Source organism: Cyanistes caeruleus, chromosome Z (genome assembly GCF_971803275.1).
Source record: "Cyanistes caeruleus chromosome Z, bCyaCae1.hap1.1, whole genome shotgun sequence".
NCBI lineage: Eukaryota > Metazoa > Chordata > Aves > Passeriformes > Paridae > Cyanistes > Cyanistes caeruleus.
This window is the reverse complement of record NC_141732.1, coordinates 60142846-60164388: the sequence shown is the minus strand read 5'-3', so window position 1 is coordinate 60164388 and position 21543 is coordinate 60142846. Positions and strand designations below refer to the sequence as shown.

The 21543-nt window shown below is 39.1% G+C and overlaps 1 protein-coding gene across 2 annotated transcripts in view; it reads right to left on the bottom strand.

The window, feature by feature from the left end:
• The window catches only part of LOC111940906 (interleukin-6 receptor subunit beta-like), a 33700-nt gene extending 18349 nt beyond the window's left edge, over positions 1-15351 (bottom strand). Inside the window, exons 1-8 of one of the 2 annotated variants that reach the window (XM_086869410.1) lie at positions 15309-15351; positions 15040-15090; positions 12482-12593; positions 9109-9275; positions 7904-8043; positions 2973-3114; positions 2728-2810; positions 1400-1610 (exon numbers count right to left, since the gene is read on the bottom strand). In XM_086869410.1, the coding sequence (XP_086725536.1) occupies positions 1400-1610; positions 2728-2810; positions 2973-3114; positions 7904-8043; positions 9109-9275; positions 12482-12593; positions 15040-15090; positions 15309-15351 (949 nt within the window). Of the gene's footprint in view, positions 1-1399; positions 1611-2727; positions 2811-2972; positions 3115-7903; positions 8044-9108; positions 9276-12481; positions 12594-14444; positions 14648-15039; positions 15091-15308 lie in introns of those variants that run through there. The other variant, XM_023943795.2, reaches the window with a different exon arrangement.
• Positions 15352-21543: the final 6192 nt, after the last annotated feature.

The window sequence follows — 21543 nt, the reverse complement described above, 5'->3', positions numbered from 1 at the left end:
GGTAGTTTAGCCTGGAGAAGAGGAGGCTCAGGGGAGACCTTATCACCCTCTACAACTATCCAAAAGGAGGATGTAGCCAGGTGGAGTCAGTCTCTTTCTCCCAAGCAATGAGCCACAGGACAAGAGACACTGTCTTAAGCCATGCCAGGGGAGGCTTAGGCTCAACATTAGAAGGAATTCCTCCACAGAAGGAGAGATTGGGTGTTGGAATGGGCTGTGCAGGAAGGTGGTAGGGTCACTGTTCCTGGCGATGTTTGAGTGGATGTGCCACTTTAGTGCAATGGTCTTGTTGGCAGAATAGTGTTAGGTCATAAATCGGACTCAATTATTTCAGAGGTATTTTCCAAACCAGCTGATTCTGTAAAGAAGTGATTATGTAAAAAAAATGACTGTACTGGCTGAGAAAAAGTTGTGTATGCTGGGAAGGAATTTATCTTAAGAATGCACTTAATACAAGTATCCCCTCAGTAATTCATGATAGGTACAGAAAAGCTGCACTGAAGTACAGTGAAATGGAAACTGGCATCTGTGGAGAGCCATGAAATACAGGTTTAGAGGTTCAGTAGACAGCTAATTGTCAGTCAAAAAGTGGCTTGAACTGGTAGGATATATTTAACAGAAGAGAGCTAAGAGACTGAAATGTAAGGACAAAATCAAGCTGTTGCCTCTTTGCAAGGAAAAGGAGAACAGCATGAGGGGAGTGTTAGAAAATTCTGGATAAGCAATCATTTCCAGCTATCTGAAGACCAACAAGGGTACTTGCATGCTTCTTTATTGTGAATGCTATAGCTCGATTTAAAAAATGTCTTAGTTTGTAAGAGAGGTTCTTCTTATATTGCAGTAAATACACCTCAAGACTGTAACGCGTGAAACTAGCTAAGGAAGACATTACACAATAAGTTTTATTATTTAAATGAGAAGACTGTCTATTTAGGCCTCAGAAAAGCTTACATCTTCATTAGAATGTGACATGTACATCTATTTCTTTTCCTATGTGCCAGTTAGAATAATAGAAATAAAGGACAGTAGCAGGTCTCTTAATAGTTATTTAGCTCAAGAACTTGGACTTGCACATAGTTCTGTGATGTTTTATTAAATCATTGGCACCTACTTGATATTGAGGACAGCACATAAACCATTTTCCTAAGTAGATCCAGCACATAAGTGCTTTCTTCAGCTTGACAAAAAAAGAAGGGCTAAAATGAATATTAAATTGCTAGTCTGTTAACTTCTACTGAAGTATCTTCTTAAGAAACAATTCTGACTCCTAGTATGTGAAAATATTAGCCTAATGAATATTCAAGAGAATACTTTCACCTATCCCAAAGTCTGTCAAAAGGTACCCTTAGAGTTATAAAACTTCCCCACCATTACGATGAATAGAAGATAAGGTAAGTACCTGCTACAGAGAATTCTGGGACAATGTAGAAGGCTTGTGGAGATTCTCCTGCTTCATTATAGGCAGAAATAATAACTCTATAGTGAGCCATGGAGAGATTAACAAGAATTTTTCTGTCTTTGAGAGAGATGTGATTTGGTGGGCGACTGCAGCTGTTGGGTATTCTTTCCACATTAACAAAATATCCAAGGACGTTCTCACTTTGTGCTACCTAGCAACAGGAAAAACATTATTAGTATTAGTATTAGTATAGTTATTATCATTGTTATTATTATTATTCTTATATAAATGCTGTTACATCCTGTGCAGAAAATTAAGAGGAATTTAATTGTATAAGCATGTAGCCTCTAATGATGGGGATAAAATCATGCTGTTTTAATTAGGTCCTTAGGAATCAATGAAGCAAAACATTTCCTTAAAATTAAGAACGTGCTTAAATTGAGAGGATTTAAGTAAAGGATTAGGAATTTTCCTTAATTGAGATCTTAGTTATGGGTATGCAATTAGTAATAACAGCAGTGAAGCAGCTGTAATGTTCTCTACATTTCAGTGGAACATATCCCTCATTATCAGGAACTTGAAAGTTAATGAGAGGTGTTTAATTGAAATTTATGCCTCTGGGGATCCTCATCTGCTAGGGTTTGGTTAGGTATGTAGTCCCTTTAAAGAGAAGTGCTAGTAATTATCCTACAAATTTGGAAGCTGTTAAATATCCATTGGTAGGAATTTCTGGTTGTGGTTCACTCATTATTTTATAGTACTAATTTTAATAAGAGATTGGAAAATGAGTGCACAGAAATTGAAATTACTGCAATATAGACAGAAACTTAATACATGAAAGCCTGTGAATTCTTCAAGGATTATTTCTGATATCAAGATTGTCTGTTACTTCTGGCATTAAAATTAATAGTGTGGAGACACCATGACGCTGTGAGGCTGGGTTATCTTAATGAAATAATTGAACACTTTTGGAGTAACATAGATAGGAAGACATTCAATAATTTAAAAGGCAGAGACAAATGTCTTGTGAGGAATTTCAGATGAAGCTGGAAGCTCTTAAAATGAAAACATGTTTTTCCCTGGAAAAGAAGGGAAATTTTAGTAAATTTTCAAGATTATAAATTCATTTAATTTTTCCTTGTTAGTTTCTAGCACCTGAATCATCAGCTTATAGATGCAATGAATTCTGTAGCAAGTATACAATATCCAGTGCCTTTCACATTTCAGGTGTAGACTTAGTACAATGAGAAAGTCTGTTTTTCCTTTCAACACAATAGATAAATAGCATATACATAACAGGAGGTATCCAGACTCCAAGTGAACCTTACCTCCCATCTCAGAAGAACACTTCTTCTTCCTGGAGAGACTTGTGTAGTTACATTATATGATATTCTGGGCTTGTTCATGAGTTCTGGTAAACATGGAGAAAGTTGGAGACAGGCACTCAGATGAATAATTCTGATCTTCATATTCTCAAGAGTTATCCGAAAATGCTATTTGATATGGCACAGAATTTGGAAAAGCTTTTACATTCATACTTAATACCAGTAGGATGAAACTACATTTCACTTACTGTGAGGGACCAAAATCTCTCTGCTCCAAACACAAACACAGTTGAGGCCATCCTTGGTTATGCATCTGAGCTGAACAATGTATGAAGACATAGCATTTAAATTTGAAATGGTGACATTGACAACATTGTTTCCTACAGGCACCTAAAAAAAATTAAATTTTTGTAACAGCAATAAAACATTATCTCAGATTGTCTTCTCAGCCTAAGACCAGTCTTCTGACTTAGCTGAAAGTAGAGGTTCCTGTCATCAAATAGGAATTATTACGCATTTTAGTCAAGGTATGTTCAGTCTTTCAGGGCAACACTCTTTTTCATGAACTTGTTCTGTTCACTCAAGACAGTAAGTAACCTGGTCTAAATATTACTTTTAAAATCAATTAGACATTACATATACTGAAAAATTAAAATTTACTTAACTCTGATTCTTGTTAATTTTCTCAAAAACAGGAAGTCAAGGGAAAATGAAATATTAAAAAAAAAGTCCTTATTTTTAGAAGTGTTACTATGTTGATATAGATCCACATTGCCGATGTGTTGAACAGCATGGCTGGATTGAGTGTGTGGCTGCCTATATGCCTTAGCACTGCAGAAGAGATTTCATCTGCAGCTCATGATGGCAGTGGAGCCCCAGTAACTGTACAGGGGAATGGAGTTTTTCTTGAAAAAAAGACACCACCATGACTAAGGAAAACCCTGAGCTGAAAAATGCAGAAAAAATAAGAGAAAATACAATAAGAAACTCTTGTTATCACTTAAACTCTTTGCTAAAACCCCACAAAAACAACAAAGGCCCACTGTAAGGTGACTAACTCTTCTCTTTCAGTTTCTACAGTACTTTATTTTTTAATTAATGTTTAATTAACTTCTGTGACACTGTGCTCACCTCCCTCCCCTCCACTTCCCCTCCATCCTGATCTTTATTTCCTGTAGTCCTGACCAAGTGATAGCCAATATCAGCAGTCATAACAGATGTGTCTGGACCAGTATCTGGCTCAGGCAGACAGACAACAACATGAAAGACAAGTGTTAATTTTAACAGTTCATCCACCTAATCATAGTGCTGATTAAGATTTGACTCAAGCCAGCTTTGGAAAAAAGCATGAAGTGAGCATGCATATATGTCTTTAAGTTTCTCATCTTACCCATTAAACAGTGGACAGCCCACAGCCTCCTGAGCTCTCCTGCACTTCAGTGGGCTATACAACAGAACTTACAAAGGTTACTCCTCAAGGATGAAAGTATTCTTCTCATCAGATACTTGATAATTCAATTGGAAATTAACACACTGAAAATTTTAAATCTCAATTAAGTGGTACAAAGGATTGATTGTGCACATATAATCCTTTAGACATAAACTATTGACCAGGTCTGGGACTAAATCTGGATTTAGAAGCAACTAGATTGGCAGGGGCTCTAAGAAGAATTTTAGAATGCAAGGGGAGCCTTTTCCAAATATCGTGACCCAAGTAAAAGGTGTCCCTCACAGTTCTGTCTGACTCTATTCCCTATGAAGTAATCAAGTGCTCCTTGCCATCTCCTATTGTTAAACCCCTGTCACATTTACTATCAAACTTTGCTAGATTTCTGTTTTATATCAATAAACGTATGGCAACTTCTTTCTTATGAGTGAAGGGTATTACTCTGTCCATGACAATTTCATACAACTTTGCTAATAAAAAATGCTTGGTTGCAAAATAAATCCCACTACCCACAATATTACAGAAAGACTCCATGTCTCTACAGAATAAGAAGGAAGTGGAATAGATTTAAAACCCAAATGTTAAATTACATTACAGGTACCGCTATTTCACTCGTGATGAACACCAGCTTTATACATCCTCTGTGCATGTATGACCATGCTCACTTACTCATCTGCAAGTGTAGCCTGTTTATACTATTAGGAAGAGATTATAGCCTAAATTCATAGAATCAGCTGGGACCTGGGAGATAATGAATATTTATGACTTGTAGTCTTCACTCATTCGTGTCACTCAGTGTGGCTGTCTCTACTCATCCTTCACTCGTCCTTCCCCTGTACAAAGTGCATTTGTACTGCTTTTAATCCCTTGTCTGCTCTTCCACATGCCACATACCAGACTGTCTGCACGTGGTTTTCTATCTATTCCACTACTGGGTGGGCTATGCAAAGGTGACTGGCTGCCATAGGATGGTCTCAGACTTGTATGCAAGCGAAAGAGGGGACCTTCCCAAGACCAGCGTGTTCTTTGTACTGAGACAAAACATTTCATACGTGGGCCTCTCAAAGTACCTCTTCTGAAGTGACTAAATAAACAGGCAGTCTGTGACAGGAGAAATGGGAACACTCTTCTGAGACAAAAGGAAGAAAAAGGGAGATTTTTGTAATAAAAAGGAAGCAAAGAGGCTCCTGGGCGAGCAGTTTCCCAAGAAGTGGGGACTGTTGCTATTTGAAGAGTTTTCTTATTGAGGTTATGTTCCACTTGATAAATGCATATTTAAAACCTGATTAACAAATATAAAAATAACAGAGCTTGAAAAACAATTTCAGGGACTTAGTGATACAAATCATGCATACGTGCCTGCCTGCTGGAGAGCTTGACATGCTGGATAGGAGGGGGCAGGATAAGCAGTCATTGCTGCTACATACAGACATTATTGAAATTATGACTGATTTTCCATCTCTTATGTATTCCCTTTAGTTTTGTACTGCCCTGTTGCTGTGCCATATTGCATGTCCTAAAATGCATCTGGAACTGAATCTTGTATCCCACAACATCCTTCTCTCCAAATTGGATAGTGATGGATTTGATGGGTAAACTGTTACGTGGATTAGCAAATGGCTGGATGGTCACATCCAGAAGGTAGTGGTCAGTGGCTCAGAATGCCAGTGGACATCAGTGACGTGTTCACCAGGGGTCCATAGTGGGTGTGACCAATGTTATCTAATATCTTCAGTAATATCTTAGAGGAGTCCAGTGCACCCTTTGCAAATTTGCAGATGACCCCAAGCTGAGTGGTGCTGTTGGCACTCCTGAAGGATGGGATGCCATCCAGAGATACCTGGACAGGCTCCACAGGTGGACCATTGGAACCTCATGTGGTTTAACAAGACCATGTGCAAGATGCTGCACCTGTGTCAGAGCAGCCCTGGTACCAGCCCAGGCTGGGGGATGGACAGATCACAGCAGCTCTGCCCAGAGGGGCTTGGGGGTGCTGGTGGGTGAGAGGCTGGACATGACCCAGCCATGGGCACTCCCAGCCCAGAGAGCCAAACGTGTCCTGGGCTGCATCCAGAGCAGCGTGGGCAGCAGGGCCAGGGAGGGGATTCTGCCCCTCTGCTCTGCTCTGCTGAGAGCCCACCTGCAGGGCTGCATCAGCTCTGGAGTTGTTACTGAACAGTCCTGTAAGGCAATGTATATACAACAGTGGAGGAAGGTGCTGGAAATTCTTTTAACTTCAACACAATAGAGCATGACCCCCCTATTTGTTGTTAGTGCTTAATTTTGTACATGCAGTACTTAGTACAAATACCAGAGATTGATGTGGCCTTGTGCACAGATGTAACTCCCTACATCTGTGACTAATAAACTTGTTCCAGTTAATGCTTTCTTGTTTACTTCTATAAGTGATTTAATATGTACTAACTAATATCTCAGTTTTGAGAACAAGGATTGTGTGTCAGGGCAAAGAATGATAAGAGGAGTACATTATGACCTGATGACATATTTGAGATAGTCCCAAGGAGAAAAGATTCGTCAGAAGATCTGGAACCATAGCCAAACAAGTGGAAATAATTAGCATATATGTGTTTGTTCAGGAAACATGAAAATACAATCATTTCAGGAATATAACCTGGTCTCTTAGGTTTCTGGACATGCATGCTTTGAAGAGAATCATCCATGCATTCAGCACTGCTAATGAAATAATAGTGGCTTCCTAATCTAATAAATTCAATGGAGATTTTATTTCCCAATTTCCAGGGACAGAGTCCCCAGCAGAGGCAGGATATGGACCTGTTGGAATGAATCCAAAGGAGGACCACCAAATAGATCAGTGGGATGGAGTAACTCTCCTGTGAGGAAAGGCTGAGAGAATTGGGATTGTTCAGTTTGGAAAAGAGGCGGCTTTGAGTAGGCCTTATTACTGCCTTCCAGTACCTCAAGAGAACTTACAGGAAAGAAGGGGCAAGACTATTTACAAGAACATGTAGTGACAAGACAAGTTGTGATGGCTGTAGACTGAAAGAGAGTAGGTTTAGATTAGTTAGTAGGAAGAAATTCTTCACTGTGAGGGTGGTGAGGCACTGGAACAGGGAAGTTGTGTATGCTCCATCTCTGGAAGTGTTTAAGGCCAGTTTGGATGGGGCATCCTGGTCTACTAGAATGTGGCCCTGCACATGGCAGGACTGGTTGGAACTAGATGATCTTCAAGTTCCCTTCCAACTCAAACTATTCTATGATTCTATGACTCTATTACAGAGAAATTATTTATCTTCTTTCAAAGAAGAAAATCTGGAATACTTATACAAACCAAAAGTTTGTAAAGTATGAATTAATACCTTAAAAAACAAAGCAACCTGATCTGTTTGAAAATGTAATGATACCAGCTAAAAAGCAATATTGTAAATCACTGAAAGCATGATTTAGATCTGAGTTTACATGGCATTTCTGATATTCAGCTTTTGCATCACTGGTAGCTGTAGTGTCTTACTGGTAGGTTAATGAACCAGACAACATGCTACTCTATTTTATTTTTTTTAAAGCTACTATTCCTTCTTTCCCAAGCATTTTATGATTTGCTAGAACCAAACTAAGGTGCCTTAGTGGGATCTGCCTACAAAGTGACTCCTTGCTGTGCCTCCTTGCAATGCTTGTGCTGAATGTAATATGTGCAGCTGAGCTGATATTGAGGCACCTTATGTTCCCATGAGGCTGTCATCTGGAAGTACTTACCAGTGTCCATGGAGCAGATTCTGTGAGTGCCTCTCTGTATCTCAGCTCATACTGTGCATGAGCTGTCGTCAGGTCCCACTTAATTATCAATTGGTTTGTGATCTGATAAGCATTTATGTTAGATGGTGACAAGCACTTTCCTAAAATGGGGGATATACAGCTGTTAAAAATGCAAGAGAAGCAGGAAAGCTTTGGTAATTATGTCTGTTGAGTGTGGTCTATAAAAATAAAAAGACTTGGCACAGAATACTGAACACTGTGAGACTTCAAAAAACCCTGGAAATGAATAATTACTACATCTTTATGGTATCAACAAAATACCGTTGTTCCTCTTCCCTTTTTTTTGTGAATGTTTCAACTGATTTCAGGAACACTCTTTTTCTAAGCAGTTACTATTCTGAGTAAGGCTGGAAGGCAAAATCAAAATGTCAGGAGCACCTGTAATAGTACAGAAAATATCCAGAATAGCTTTACATTTCAGTAAGTGCAAATATACTTTCCAGTAAATATACCTCTCCAATAAAGACAATGTGGCCAAAAGTTTTCGGTAAAGGTTATATTGATAATTTGGGTGTACCGGTAGTAACCCCCAGCAGTGAGAAGCATTGTTATTTCTTGGGCCATGATTAGTCTGAGAAGGTGAAGTTTTGTAAAGTTCTTAACATTAGCTCAATGACCAGATAGGTAGGGAAACATTAAATTATCACCTAAAGGGCATAGTAAATAGGGCTGTTTTTTCATATCATTTTGTAGCCCTGTGTAATGGATAAGTGGCCTTAGAAAAGAGTTGAACTTTGAAAATTTTCTCAAAATACTAATGCTCAATATCAAGGATTCCTTAGGTGCACAGTGCTGAGTCAACCTGCTCTTTGTAAACCAATACAAAGAAATTCAGAAAACCATCAAAGAGAGCATAGAAAGCTGGTTAGGTTCGGTACACAAATATTACTGTATGTTTTTCTGGATATGAATATTAAATATTCCAGCAAAATATTTAACATAAAACCCTCCTCCCATAAAATGTGATAGACTTCATCACATTAACTTCATTATTAACTTCATTCAAGGAAGTCAAACGGCATCTTAGCTCTCTGAATCTGTAAAAATAACAAGAGTATTTTGGGAGCTGAACTTTTGGAAATAGTCTTTACAGACTACAGATTTAGCTGGGCACTGCAGAAGCACAACTTCTGAAAATGCTGTACCTGCTTTGCTTGGTAAAATTGAGATATTCTTTCCTTTTGCACAGGTGTCATGAGCATAATTCACTGCTATCCAAATGGATACAAATCTCTCCATGTAGAGATTCGTCCGTTCTATTGTGATGGAAGGTGATGATGTTTTTCGTTGAAAAAGTTTTCGTATTTTGTTCCTGCAGAGAAAAGGAGGCAGAATAAAAAACATTTGACTGGATTATAGTTATTCTTTCTTCTCCTGCACAAGAAAGCAAGAAAGCAAGATTACAGTAATTGATAGCTTTCCAGGTACCACTACACATAATTACGCTTCTGGAAATCATGAAGGTTCACACTGAGCAGCTTGAAACAGCAAGATGAATTCCAGCACCCCAGTAACCCCAGTAAATTTAAATTTGCAAATCCTTGTGTTGTGTGGTAGAGAACTGTTGAATTCCTTAAACTTTTAAGGCATCGCATGATACAACAAAAAGAAGTATGACCTTCTTTTGTACTTACTGTGGGATATATAGAGCATTTTGAAGATATAAAATTAGGTTAGATATTACTTCATAAAACCATGTCTCCTATCACAAGGGCACCCAAATTCCTTTTGAGCAGAAAAAATTTCCCAGTTACATGAATCTAAATTACTATAAAGTTATGAAAAACCTCTTATGAGTTATATGCCTACCTTCTGGCTTCTCTTCCTGCCAATCATCAGTTTTACAGAGATATTTAAATGTCACCTGAGTCCTCAGCCCTGTAGATTTCTCCTGGTATATCTGATACACACAGCACAGGAAGAGGTTTGATGCCTTACAATTTTGCTGCCTATTTTTTTTTCCCCTGTCTCTCTCATTTAGTCTCTGACACACACAGGACAGGTTTTTCCAAGGTTAAAATTGTGGAAGTTCGGTGTTCTTAAGGAGATGGGCTAGCGTACTAGTTGCCTACCTATGCATTTCAAGTACTAAATTACACACATCATGATTCAATACTTAATACCTGAGCAAAACTACTTGAAGGTTTTCCTGCCTTCTGCTTCAGGCCAGTTGTGAATCAGCCATTAAAATTTCAAAGCATGATTTTGAATTCTTGGCTGGAACTTCTCTGTGGGTGTGTTTATCTATAATCTTTTTCTTCCTGACAACTAAATCATAAGGAGCAAGGAAAGGAACTATTACAACATCAGACTGATGTTACATGCAGGAAGGGGTGATACCCTCTTCTAGGCAAGTTAAAAGCCCTTTCACATATGGGTTTTTTTTTTTATTTTCCTTTTAACACAGTAGAAGAAGAGATAGGAGGTTTATCTTCAAGACCACCGAGTGGAAGCTTAGGAGACTAAGGTTAAAGTCCTGACTCTGACTTGATGAAAACATCAACATCTCTGCCAGGGAATTGTCTCCCTCTTCCCTCAATGACATCCTATTCCATTCTTTTTTCTGCCTGTTCTGTTCATGACATCAACCATGCAGCTTGGGAACGGCACGGTCTGGTTCTGGCCTAGGACTTCAAGAGCAACTATCTTACAAATATTTCAGCTGATAACATCTCTTCAGAAACAGAGCTGCCTCACAGATGTTTCTGCCCTCCCAAAAGATTTGGATTCCTTGAAGTCCCAAGAGGCAAGACAGCAAATGCAGTGGAATGTGGTGCTTGTTGCAAATTGATGCCTGCTGCTACCTCCAGTGAGAAAATATTGAAGGTGATGAGGGAGTAACTTCAGCCTCTAGGTGGTTGCTTTACTCCTCTGCAGTGTGAAGATGATCACCCAGGGGAATTTCCCAGTGTGGTGACATTTTCTTAGCTTTAGGAGATGCTTCTAACCACAGCTTATTTTTAATGACAAGGGGTGGCTTCGTGGCAAAATAATCAGCAATGAATATCAAAATACCAACGGCATACAGTGTTGTACTCTGTGTACCCCGTGATACAGTCTCATGGCAAAGATCAGGTTTTCTGATCTCACGTCTCTATTTCTGAACACACCCTTAATCTCATGGGAGATTCCAAATATCTAGATATAAAATGAAGAAATTCAATTTTGTAATGCAGCTGCAACTGAAGATACCGTATTTGAGGTAATCAGTTCAAAATTAACCCTTCAAGTTCATTCCATCTATTAAACCACTACTTGATAATTCAGAATTGCCAGAAAGCATGCCACATTTGACAGCTCCTTGGGTACATGTTATAACAAAATTCATACTACATAAAATAAAAGCCTAATGTCTGTTTATGTTTGCATTTTTGGTTTAATTTTTTTTTTTTTTACTTTGAATAAATCTGTGTTGAATAGTCAATAAAAGTCAACAGTTGCAAATAAAGGCAATTGAGTAAGCTCATCTTTGGCAATAATGCTTTAAAGAGTGTGTTGGAGGCACGGTATAATGTATAAAGACTTTGTATTGGGTTTGCATGGCAAGGTTTTTGGAGCAGGGGAGCAGATTGCTGCAGAGGTGGCTTCCTTGAGAAGCTGCAATAAGCTTTCCCCATATACAACAAAGCCAATTCCAGCTGCCTTCAGGACAGGTCTGCTGCTGACCAAGGCACAGCAGCAGCTGGCAGAGAGGAATGGGAGCATATGGGAGCAGCAGAGAGCCCACACTGGAGCAGGTTTGAAGGGTCGTGAACCCATGAGGGACCTGCTTTGGAGCAGGCTGCTCTTGAAGGGCTGGCACCCCATGGAAGAGACCTACACTGCAGCAGGTCATGAAGAAATGCAGTCCCTTGGGAAGAATTCATGCTGGAGGAGCTCATGATGGACTGTCTCCTGTGGGAGGATTCCCATGCTGGACCAGAGGAAGAGTGAGAAGAAAAAAGAAGTGACAGGCACAACATGTGATGGACTGACCACAGTCTCATTTCCCATCCCCCCACAATGCTGGGGTGGAGTAGGTAGAGAATTCAGGAGAAAAATTAAACCCAGTAAGAAGAAAAACCAGGGGGAGGGGTGGAGGGGACAGAGAAGGGGAAGGTGTTTCGGGTTTTAGCTCTATTTCTCATTACTCTACTCTGATTTGAATGTTAATGGATTAAATTAATTTTCCCAAGTCAGGTCTGTTTTGCCGATGACAGTAATGGCTGAGAGCTGTCTTCCTGTCCTTATCTCGACCCATGATCCTTTGTCATATTTTCTCTGCCCTGTTGGACTGAGGAGGGGAGGGATAGAACAGGTTTTGTGGTGTCTAGCCAAAATCAACCTACCACTCATTCTCTTACCAAGCTCTTACAAATCAATAGGTATTGATGAGAAGTGATGAAACATATTGACCAGCATTATGTAACAATCTATAACTTGATGAAATACACTGGAGTATAACTCTGGCAGATGGTGGGAATCACATCTAACAGCAATAACAGCTTTTTGTTTTCTGTGATTACTTTTCAGACTTACCATTTTAAGTATACAGTGTAATTAACTGTATTTGCAGCACTAGGTACTGGCAGCCAGGTACAGGTTAGATCCTCATTTAATTCTTTGTAACACACCAATTCGTTGTCCCAATCTGGAAGATGAAAACATGTGCACTGGAAAAGACCCATCACAGACAACCATTAACTGACTCAAAGGGGCTGTGAGTAATGAAACCAGATATAAACCAGGCCAGAACTGGTCAACTAGACCCGAGAACTGCTTTGAAGTTCAGAACTACACATTATTGCTGGGTAAAAACAATATTACTTTTATACTGGCAGCTTTATAAAGAATTAATTATAAAACAGGATGGGCATCAGTTTACGTATATTTTTCGCAACTGAACATGCCCTTTTTTCAGTTGATGTGAAAGTAAACACTGATGACATTATTAAAAGAACTTATTTTTTGTCATTAGTAGTTAAATTTATGTCAGTATTTCAAAAATCTCTTATCAGAAATGCTAATGATAAAATATGACCATTGTTCTTCTCTTGCTTTGTGTCTTACTGTCTGAACTATTAGTTCAGAAGAATCAGTCACAGTCTCAAAGTACCACCTAAAGGACTTTTCAAAAAGACTCAGATTCTTCTGTTATTGTTGTTGTTCAGAAAAGCAGACAAGGACCTCAACAGGCATGGTATCCTCATGGTGAATTTTTCCTGATGAGTAGAGTCACACATTCTTCATACCTGTTGGGTTTAACAAGTTGCCAATAGGCCTATCAATCTTAAATAAGAAAGTTTTTCTGTGTGATAAGTAAATATGAATATGTCTGGAGCTGGTGTTGTAGGATAGTTGTGGTATCTCATAACCTAGGTTATGAGTTAAAAGATCAATTCTCTTTTCCTCATTTCTTCCCACAACCTGAGTTACAAAGTATCCTTGGCATTCTTTTCATCATTGAGATGGCAAATGCATATTTAGGCTGAAAAGTCTTTTGGAAAAAAAGTGTGTCAAGTGAGAATAGCACTGACTTGAATAACCTCACCTTATGACACTTCTCTCATACTATATAAATAATGCTTTTTTAATAAAGTTATGCTGCATCAGTTCAGGCATGTACAGGCTCCTTTCAGAAAGGTAGAGATCATGGCTTCCTTATTTCCATAGCAATGTGAAGCATTACAGAATTCTTTGCTTTTCTAGTCTGGCCTCCAAACCATATCTTGGCCTCCTCACCCATGACCATTATGTTTGTCAGCAGCAGGGAAAACAGTAACAGCTCTCACGTTCTTCTCCTGATTTACTCGGAATTAAACCTTACCCTTAGTTTTTTATTGTCATTTTGAAGAAACATCTGAAAACAAAACCTTTTTAGAACTGCTGTACTACTTCATGTCAATGCATTGGTAATACACTGCTCCTGAAATGATTTGAAATAAGAGTTCTATTAACTCAGATTCACACAGTGTCTACCATGCTGTAGACCTGTCTCTGCTCACAGAGGAGCAGGGGTCGTATTGCTCCTCATGCTCTAAGTTTCAAAATATCCCCTTGTCTTTCTCTATGAGATTATGGTATTAGAGCAGACAAAGGAAAAATAGTAGATTTTGTGTGTGGAAATAATGTATTAGCTCAAGTAACACCCCAAAGCATCCTCCCACCCCCAATATACTGAAGTTCTATATTACCTTCTCCATATGAGTATAATGAATCTTGCACACTTCTATATTCACTTGTCTTGTTTGTGGATATGAGTGTCCACATGCACATTCATTTTTATTCTAGTGCTTTCTTTGTTTTACTGCCCCACCTTAACATGCGTAGTTTTAGTTCTTCCCAGACTAGTATAGTACTACAATTGTATCATGTCTGCGCTCCAAGAGTTCTACAAAGGAAGAAAAAAATTCAGTTTTTTCTTCCTTTGAAAACACAGTTCAGTTTCTCCAATTAAAAAAAAAACCAAACCAACAAACAAACCAAACCCCAAACCACCCACCTTTAATTTTTTTCACTCTAGAACTTTCTGTTTTTCTTCCCGAGCATCTGGTTTTCTCACTAATGATTTAGTGGAGCTTAGTCTGGCAGGTTAATTGCAAGGACTAGATAATTATCCATGGCTAATTTCAGAAGAACATAGTCCTGCAGATGTCTGGCCCCGTGTCACAGTGTTCTCAAGAACCTGTCATCTCTGCTGTGTCTGCTAGCAAGCAGGATGTTCCTGCCTATATTAAATCCTGCACAAAGTACATCAGATGACCACCCACTGCTCTGTAATACTCTCAATCAAAATGTGTTGTACTGTTCCTTCTGGCCATCATCAGCAAGTTCCCAGTTAAAAGGAAAGCAGAGACAGCCGTCGCACAGGAACATTAGAGCATCCGCCGTCTTTTGGAACGGGCTCCACTCACAGCGCCCGGGTGAGCCCTGCTCCCTGCAGTCACACAGGCACACCTGCCCGTGCTGCTCAGGCCAGGTGTTCCCCTCGGGAAAGGCTTTTTAGGGGCCGTGTTTCCCGAGAGTCCCTGGCTGTCAGCAGCCCTCAGCGCCCGCGGAGCCCGGGCACCGCGCCGGGACCCGAGCGTTCCACCCACCTGGCAGCTGCCGGCAGAACGGAGAGTCCCAGTCTGTGCAGAGGCAGGAGTCTGGGCAGCGCAGAAAGGAAGGGGAAAAAAAAAAAAAAAGGAATTGTTGGTCAAGACAACCGCAAAAGAAGTAAGAAAAATGCTGCTGGTGGTTGTTTCTCCTACCCACAGAACTTAATTTGGTCATGATTTTGTTCATACGGCCTCATCCTTGAGTAGCATTAAGAATTCTGACTGTCCATAAGCAACAGTAGGCTGTGCAGTATATGAAAACTCACCTCTAACAAGTAAAAAGATAGCTGCCAGCAGAGAGTTCTTCATCTTCTCTGTAAAGAAGCATAATGATTACCATCAACATTACGCTGTCTTCAGTCTATTTTTCACACTTCCTCTTCAAACTTCCTATTCATTCTAGCACCTATACTGCTACTGGCTGAACAAAAGTAATAAATTTATTAATGACAATGACAAGGACACTTGAGTTCTGTGTTTTTAATTATACTTACAAAATCCTAAAAATTCTTCTGGAAAACGGGAACTCTCCACCCTGGTTTTTGTAAGCACTCACAGTGAGATTCTTGACAATGCCAGCAGTGACAGAGCAGTGCAAACTGAATTAAGCTTATAGATAATTCAAATTCCTTTGAAAACCCTAATCTCACTGCAAATTAGTGATATTCACACTAGTAAAAAGGAAGTCAAGGTGTTTGACTGAATCTAATATGAATTCTTGGATGCTGTAGAAATAATAGCAGCTGAAGACCCTGACTTTGTCTTCACTTTCTGACATCTTTCATCTTTCAGTGTAATTTCCCTACCACGAGGATGCTATATCTACATTGTTGGTACCTACACTGGGGCCCTAATACAGACAAAAATCACCATAGCATAAATCAGAAGTTTGCTCCACACCATTAATTCAGAGAACATTCTGAACACAGAAGCCAGCAGAGACATAACAGCTGTTACTGTTACAGCAGTAAAGGGAAATTTTCAGAAAATTTTGTTACGGTGGGAAATTTCCCTTCTGGGCTTAGACAGCTGCTATCAGAGATTGGATCCAGACCTACCTGGAGATAGGCAAATTATTAACTTATCTTGGCAACCGTGGTATATTTCAGGTTGAGTGTTGATAGAAAAAAAAAAAAAAAAATCTGCCTAAAATTAATCACTTTCCTAAAGAGAGAGGCATGCTTCTCAGCATGGTCTACAGTAGAGGTGAGTGACTAATGCAACAACCGTGTATTATCAGATTTTATGAAGGGCAGTCATGAAAGGCAAGTGATCAAGGAATTCTGAGTGCTACAGGGGGTTTCCTAGTGACGAATTCACTGGCCTTGGGAGTAAGCTCCAAAATGCTGAGGGGGTACAGATACAATGTAGGATCACAACCCCTATTATCTGAGAGGTCCAACAATTGGCCTTGACAATGCCTCCAACAAGGAATAGCCAAGAGGACAGGGTCAACTGATGATCATAAGGAGACACTGATAAAGAAAAAATGCAAGTCATCTGTGACAGATTTTGACAGTGGGGCTGAAGAGCTGCAGACTCAGAATAGTGTAGAAGCTAAGATATGAAGAAAACTTTAACATTTATATGTATTGGTTTGATGTGCTCAGCTTAATTACATTCAAAACAACCTATCCTAAATGAAAGCCATGTAATTAACCCAATGAAAGAGCAGGATTGGATTTAGTGTGCACAGAATTAGAACAGAGCATACTGGAGAGATTTAAACCAAATGAAGCAAGTCCATATCATCTTTGCTCAAGGTCTAGGTCTCAGTATAAATGTCACTGTCATTTGAAGAAAAAAGTTAATTCTGACAAGCAGAGAAAATACCTTATCAGTCCAAATAGCAGAGGAGATACAATCTTGAAAATTGGAATTTCACATTTGAGTGAAATTTTTTACTATATATTTTTACTACATTTATTACTATAGGATAGCTATTGAGTTACTATAGTAACCTTTTAATGTATAACAAAAGATAAACTCAAATATAATAATTATTTGAGGTAAATTTTGCATAGAACCACTTTTTCAAATATTCAATATTTCAGCTTTTTTCACCACTATGAACTTCTATCAGAATTGCAAATGCTTGAAGTTTTCCTGTTAATTCAGATGAGGATAAATTATGCCATCTTCTGTGATATGTTTGGAAGTGCAGAATGACTGTAGGATACTTCCAGCTTTTCTTCATTTTGACCTAGATGTTTTTTCAGACTTAAGTTTATGCATAATTCAAGATGAGGTTTTCCATGAGTGCTTTCCCCCATCATTTCCTTATATAAGTTCTGCAATAAAAGACATGGCAGGCTCCTGATCTCTGCAGAATGTCATCTTGAAATCAATTAAACTTTCCATTTAGACTGGATTTGACAATGTAAATGAATCTAAACCCCACATCCTTTTCTGTTCCCCCCCAACATTATCTGTTAACTCTTGCTCTTCAAAGGGAAAACAATCTCTGAAGACAGGAAGGTTCAGCCAGGAAAATGCCAGCGGCCCCTTCGTCCTGCTCTGTGCCTGTGGAGCCACAGCTCTTGTAGCACATCATGGGAGGACTGGTCAAGCCATGAACTTCTCAGCGCATTTTTGCAGACCAACCACGTGTCTGTGATTGCTAATGAACCAGAAGGGGTCTGAAATCTTGTTTGTTGGGAGCTTCTCCCAAGACAGTTTGGGTTATGTGTAATCAACAACCCAGTTAAAGTGCACTCAGGTTCTGGTGGGCAGCCAAAGCAGAATGCAGACTGCAGAGATACCACATCGGGAAAGGCATATTGCATTTTTATTTGAAGTCTTTGTATGAAGTGCAAACTGCTGTTTCTTTGATAAACAGTTGCAATTGACTAGAGGCGGTCTCTTTCAGGTATGTTATAGCAAATTCAATATTGTAGCAATTTCAAATCCAGTTTTTGCTGCTTAGTATTTTTCAGCTAATGCTGAAATTGTGTATCTTTCCTTTCTGGATTGAAGGTAGAGTCACACAATTTTTACAAGTTAGTTCTCATATAACTCTGCTTCCAATAAGCAGACCTCCAGGTCTGTAAATATCTAACAGATTTTTACAGATTGACTTTGTTTTCCAGAGAAATACATGAATATCTGAATTCAATCAGCAAATTTCATAGGATCATTGGGGAAAGAAAAATTCCCACTCAGCCCTCAACTATAGCTCCTGGGGAAAATTTGTTGTGCTAGGGAGAGTCTCCACCATGAGCGCTTTCATCCTTTCTGAGTTCAAGTTACATTATCAAACAGCTTACTTTTCAAACTATTCCGTATTATCTTAATGGAAATCACATTTTTTTACCTTAACACATTGGCTAGGCAGAGGCCATTAAAAAATGTCAATGAGAGATCTGCCCTGGATATTTATAAACTTCCAATTACAGATGAAGCATACACGTGCCTGAATAGACTAGGCACCCAGCACAGAATGCAAAAAAATCCCAGAGGTTTATATATTGGGGTGAAGATTCCTTTGAAGAAACAAACAAAAAACAAATACAAAGCAAAGACAAATGTAGACTAAATTCTGCTTATACTAGAGTAGATCTGGGGTCTCACCAGTACCATGCCATTGACACTGATGTGGTGCAGAGTTTTGCCTAATGCATCAGCATATTAATGAGATTCAAGGTGGTATGATCAATGCACCTGGTAAATTCTCTTTACTACAGCATCACAGTTAGTACTACAGGCTTGTTTGTGCAGTGATGGGAGAAAATTATCTCTGTGGTACCTCAGACTAGTGGGTTGAAAACAGAGTTCATCTACATGGTGGCTGACCTGTATGCAGAACCAGAATCTTAAGTGTTGTGATTTAGAACCAGGGTCTTAAGTACTGGGATTTGACTTGCAAAGGAGATCTTCTGCTAGATCACCTTGGGGCACATCTTATTTGTCAGACTTAGTGGTCTCTGACTGCTCTGAAAATACAGTATAAGAATCTGCTTCCATTTACTTCCATTATCTTTTCCTGTGCAGCCCAGAGGAGAAACAAGGATCATTCTTAACTTTCTCCATCACATTTAAGACTTTATTAAATGCTTTACAAGCATAATTGTGCTTTTAATGCACAAGTGGATGACAAAGAATCTTCTTCCCATCCCTCCTGTTTAGTTTCCCTAGGCTTGCAACTGCTACAGGGTCTTATTTTGGATTACTGATGTGAAACCAAAGAGAATTTGACAAAAGCTTGTCTGTGCTCTTCCTATACACAGTTTTGGTAGTAATCTCTACATTTTTGAAATCTACAGGAAGGCTGGATTGTTTGTTTTGGTGTGTTTTTCTTTGGCCTTTTTTTTTAATGCCTGTGTTTTAATCTCTGAGGCAAGGAGATATAAATACTTTGGTTACCTCCCTTTTTCTTTTTCCCCCAGGGATTACTCCTGGACAAATAAATGCTTGCCAGTGAAACACAACTATTGTAGAAAGCATTTTTGAAGAAAGTCCAGGAAAACAGTATGAAGAAGCTTACCTAGCACAAGGCAAAAGGTGAACTTTTTCAGGATAGTATTCTGTGTTTATCTTTTAATGGTATTTTATCTTACCATTTCCACCTTAGTAACAATGAAAGTATTTGCACTGCTAATGCAGTGCAAAATGAAATGAAAATTTCATGAAAATTTTTGTCTCTGAATTTTATCCAGCATAACTGGTCTGGCAAGTCCTTAGCTTTTCTTAATTTAGATGTTTTCAAGCATGTTTTCTAGCTTAGAAAAAAGTGATTTAAAAGTAGTAATTATGGTTAACTGAGTTCTGAGAGTCTGCATATATACCCAGTTATGGCTTTATTACTCTTGGCCACTTTATTTTTCTTTCAGCTATTATAATGCAATAGATAACCTGGGGGAATTTTATTTTGTTTTGAGGCATCATTCCATTATCTATCAGAAGTTGTTTCAGCCATCTTAAAATAATTCACAAATAGATATTTTCTGCTGTGGGTAGAATAGAAAGTCAGGGAAGAGCTAGATTTGCCAAATTGAAATAACACTGTCCTGATTCTCATTAGCCCCTGTATCTTCCAGAGTTCAGTGGTTCCAATGATTGCTCAGAAGGTGGGACCCCTTAAACTTAGTTTGACTACTGGAGAGGCTTGCTCATGAGACTAAGCACTGTTATTTAGGACATCATGGCATGGCTTGTTTTGAACCCCCCATTAAGATTATTCTTGCTTTATATCAATAACAATTGATACACAAAAACTCTTGAATGAGGGTATGTATCTAGTGAGCCACATCTCATTTAAGCTTTTTAACTATTAACCTGAAACATCACATTACAGCAAGAGTCTCCAAAGAGTACTCCTATGCAAATTGTGTAACTATCCTAAGTTGTTAAGGTATATTTTTTACAGCTGAGAAATTCTGATTTATAGTTTGCCTCATAAGATCTGAGCTAAACATCTTTGCAGCTTCTAACTTTTATCTGCCTGCCTTTGGGCTACTTGCACAACTGTGATTATGGCTTCTTTTAATTATGGCCTGTCTGTCCATAAGCTCTGTCAGCTTGCAGATTTTCTTCTTTTTTTTAGTAATAATCCCATTCACTTTTAGCCTCCAGCTGAGGTTTGCTGCTAGGAACACAGAAATACCAGGAGTGTTACGGCTGCCCGAAGTTTCCTCTCTGCTAGCATTCTTCTCACAATTTCTTCTGTGAACCGAACTTGTTCGATCTTAAGGAGAGATTTTTGGTTTTTAACCTCATATCTCATACAAGAGACTGCTCCTGAATTTAGCAAACCCTGTTGAGAGTTCTTCCTTTACTCTAAAATCTTTTCTTTCATCTCCCAGAACGATTACCAGCCTGTGTTCTGCTAGATTTAGACAAATTATTTTTTTCCCAGTCTATTGTAACACAAAAAAGGTTCCATTTTCCCTGTTATCTCATTAGTCTTTCTCCATACAGTTTGATTCTCTGAGATTTTGCTGCTAATGGAACGAGAAACACCTGCTTAGGCTGTTGCTTCTATTGCCCTTATTTTATGTCTCTTTGGCTAAGGGTGCTGTCAAGGTGAAGCCCTCCCTTTTCACGCTTTATGACCACAAATAGTCAAGGTTTTATTTTTGAGTTGCTGAAGTGTGTTTCAGTGGTTAGCATGGAGTGTGACAGTCTGGGTCCAAACTGGCAGGTGTTTTTAATGTTAACAGTTTTGGGACTTCCTACCACAGGGGGTGAATTGGAGGCTGAGGAGTAGAATGGCACTGAGAGGCCTAAGTTTGCAAGTGTGCCACAAAGACTCAGAGAGGAAGGAGGCTGGCATGTGGCATTCTGCAGCATGAGCATCTGCAGGCTGAGAGCATGCAACAGCATCTCTGTGGGGCAGATGCAGAACCCTGAAAAGGTGCAGACATGGCCCTATGAAATTTGCTGATTGAATATGAATATGAATAAAATGAGTTGTGAATTGGAAAATTCCCCGGGAGCTATAGTTGAGGGCTGAGTGGGAATTTTTCTTTCCCCAATGATCCTATGAAATTTGCTGATTGAATA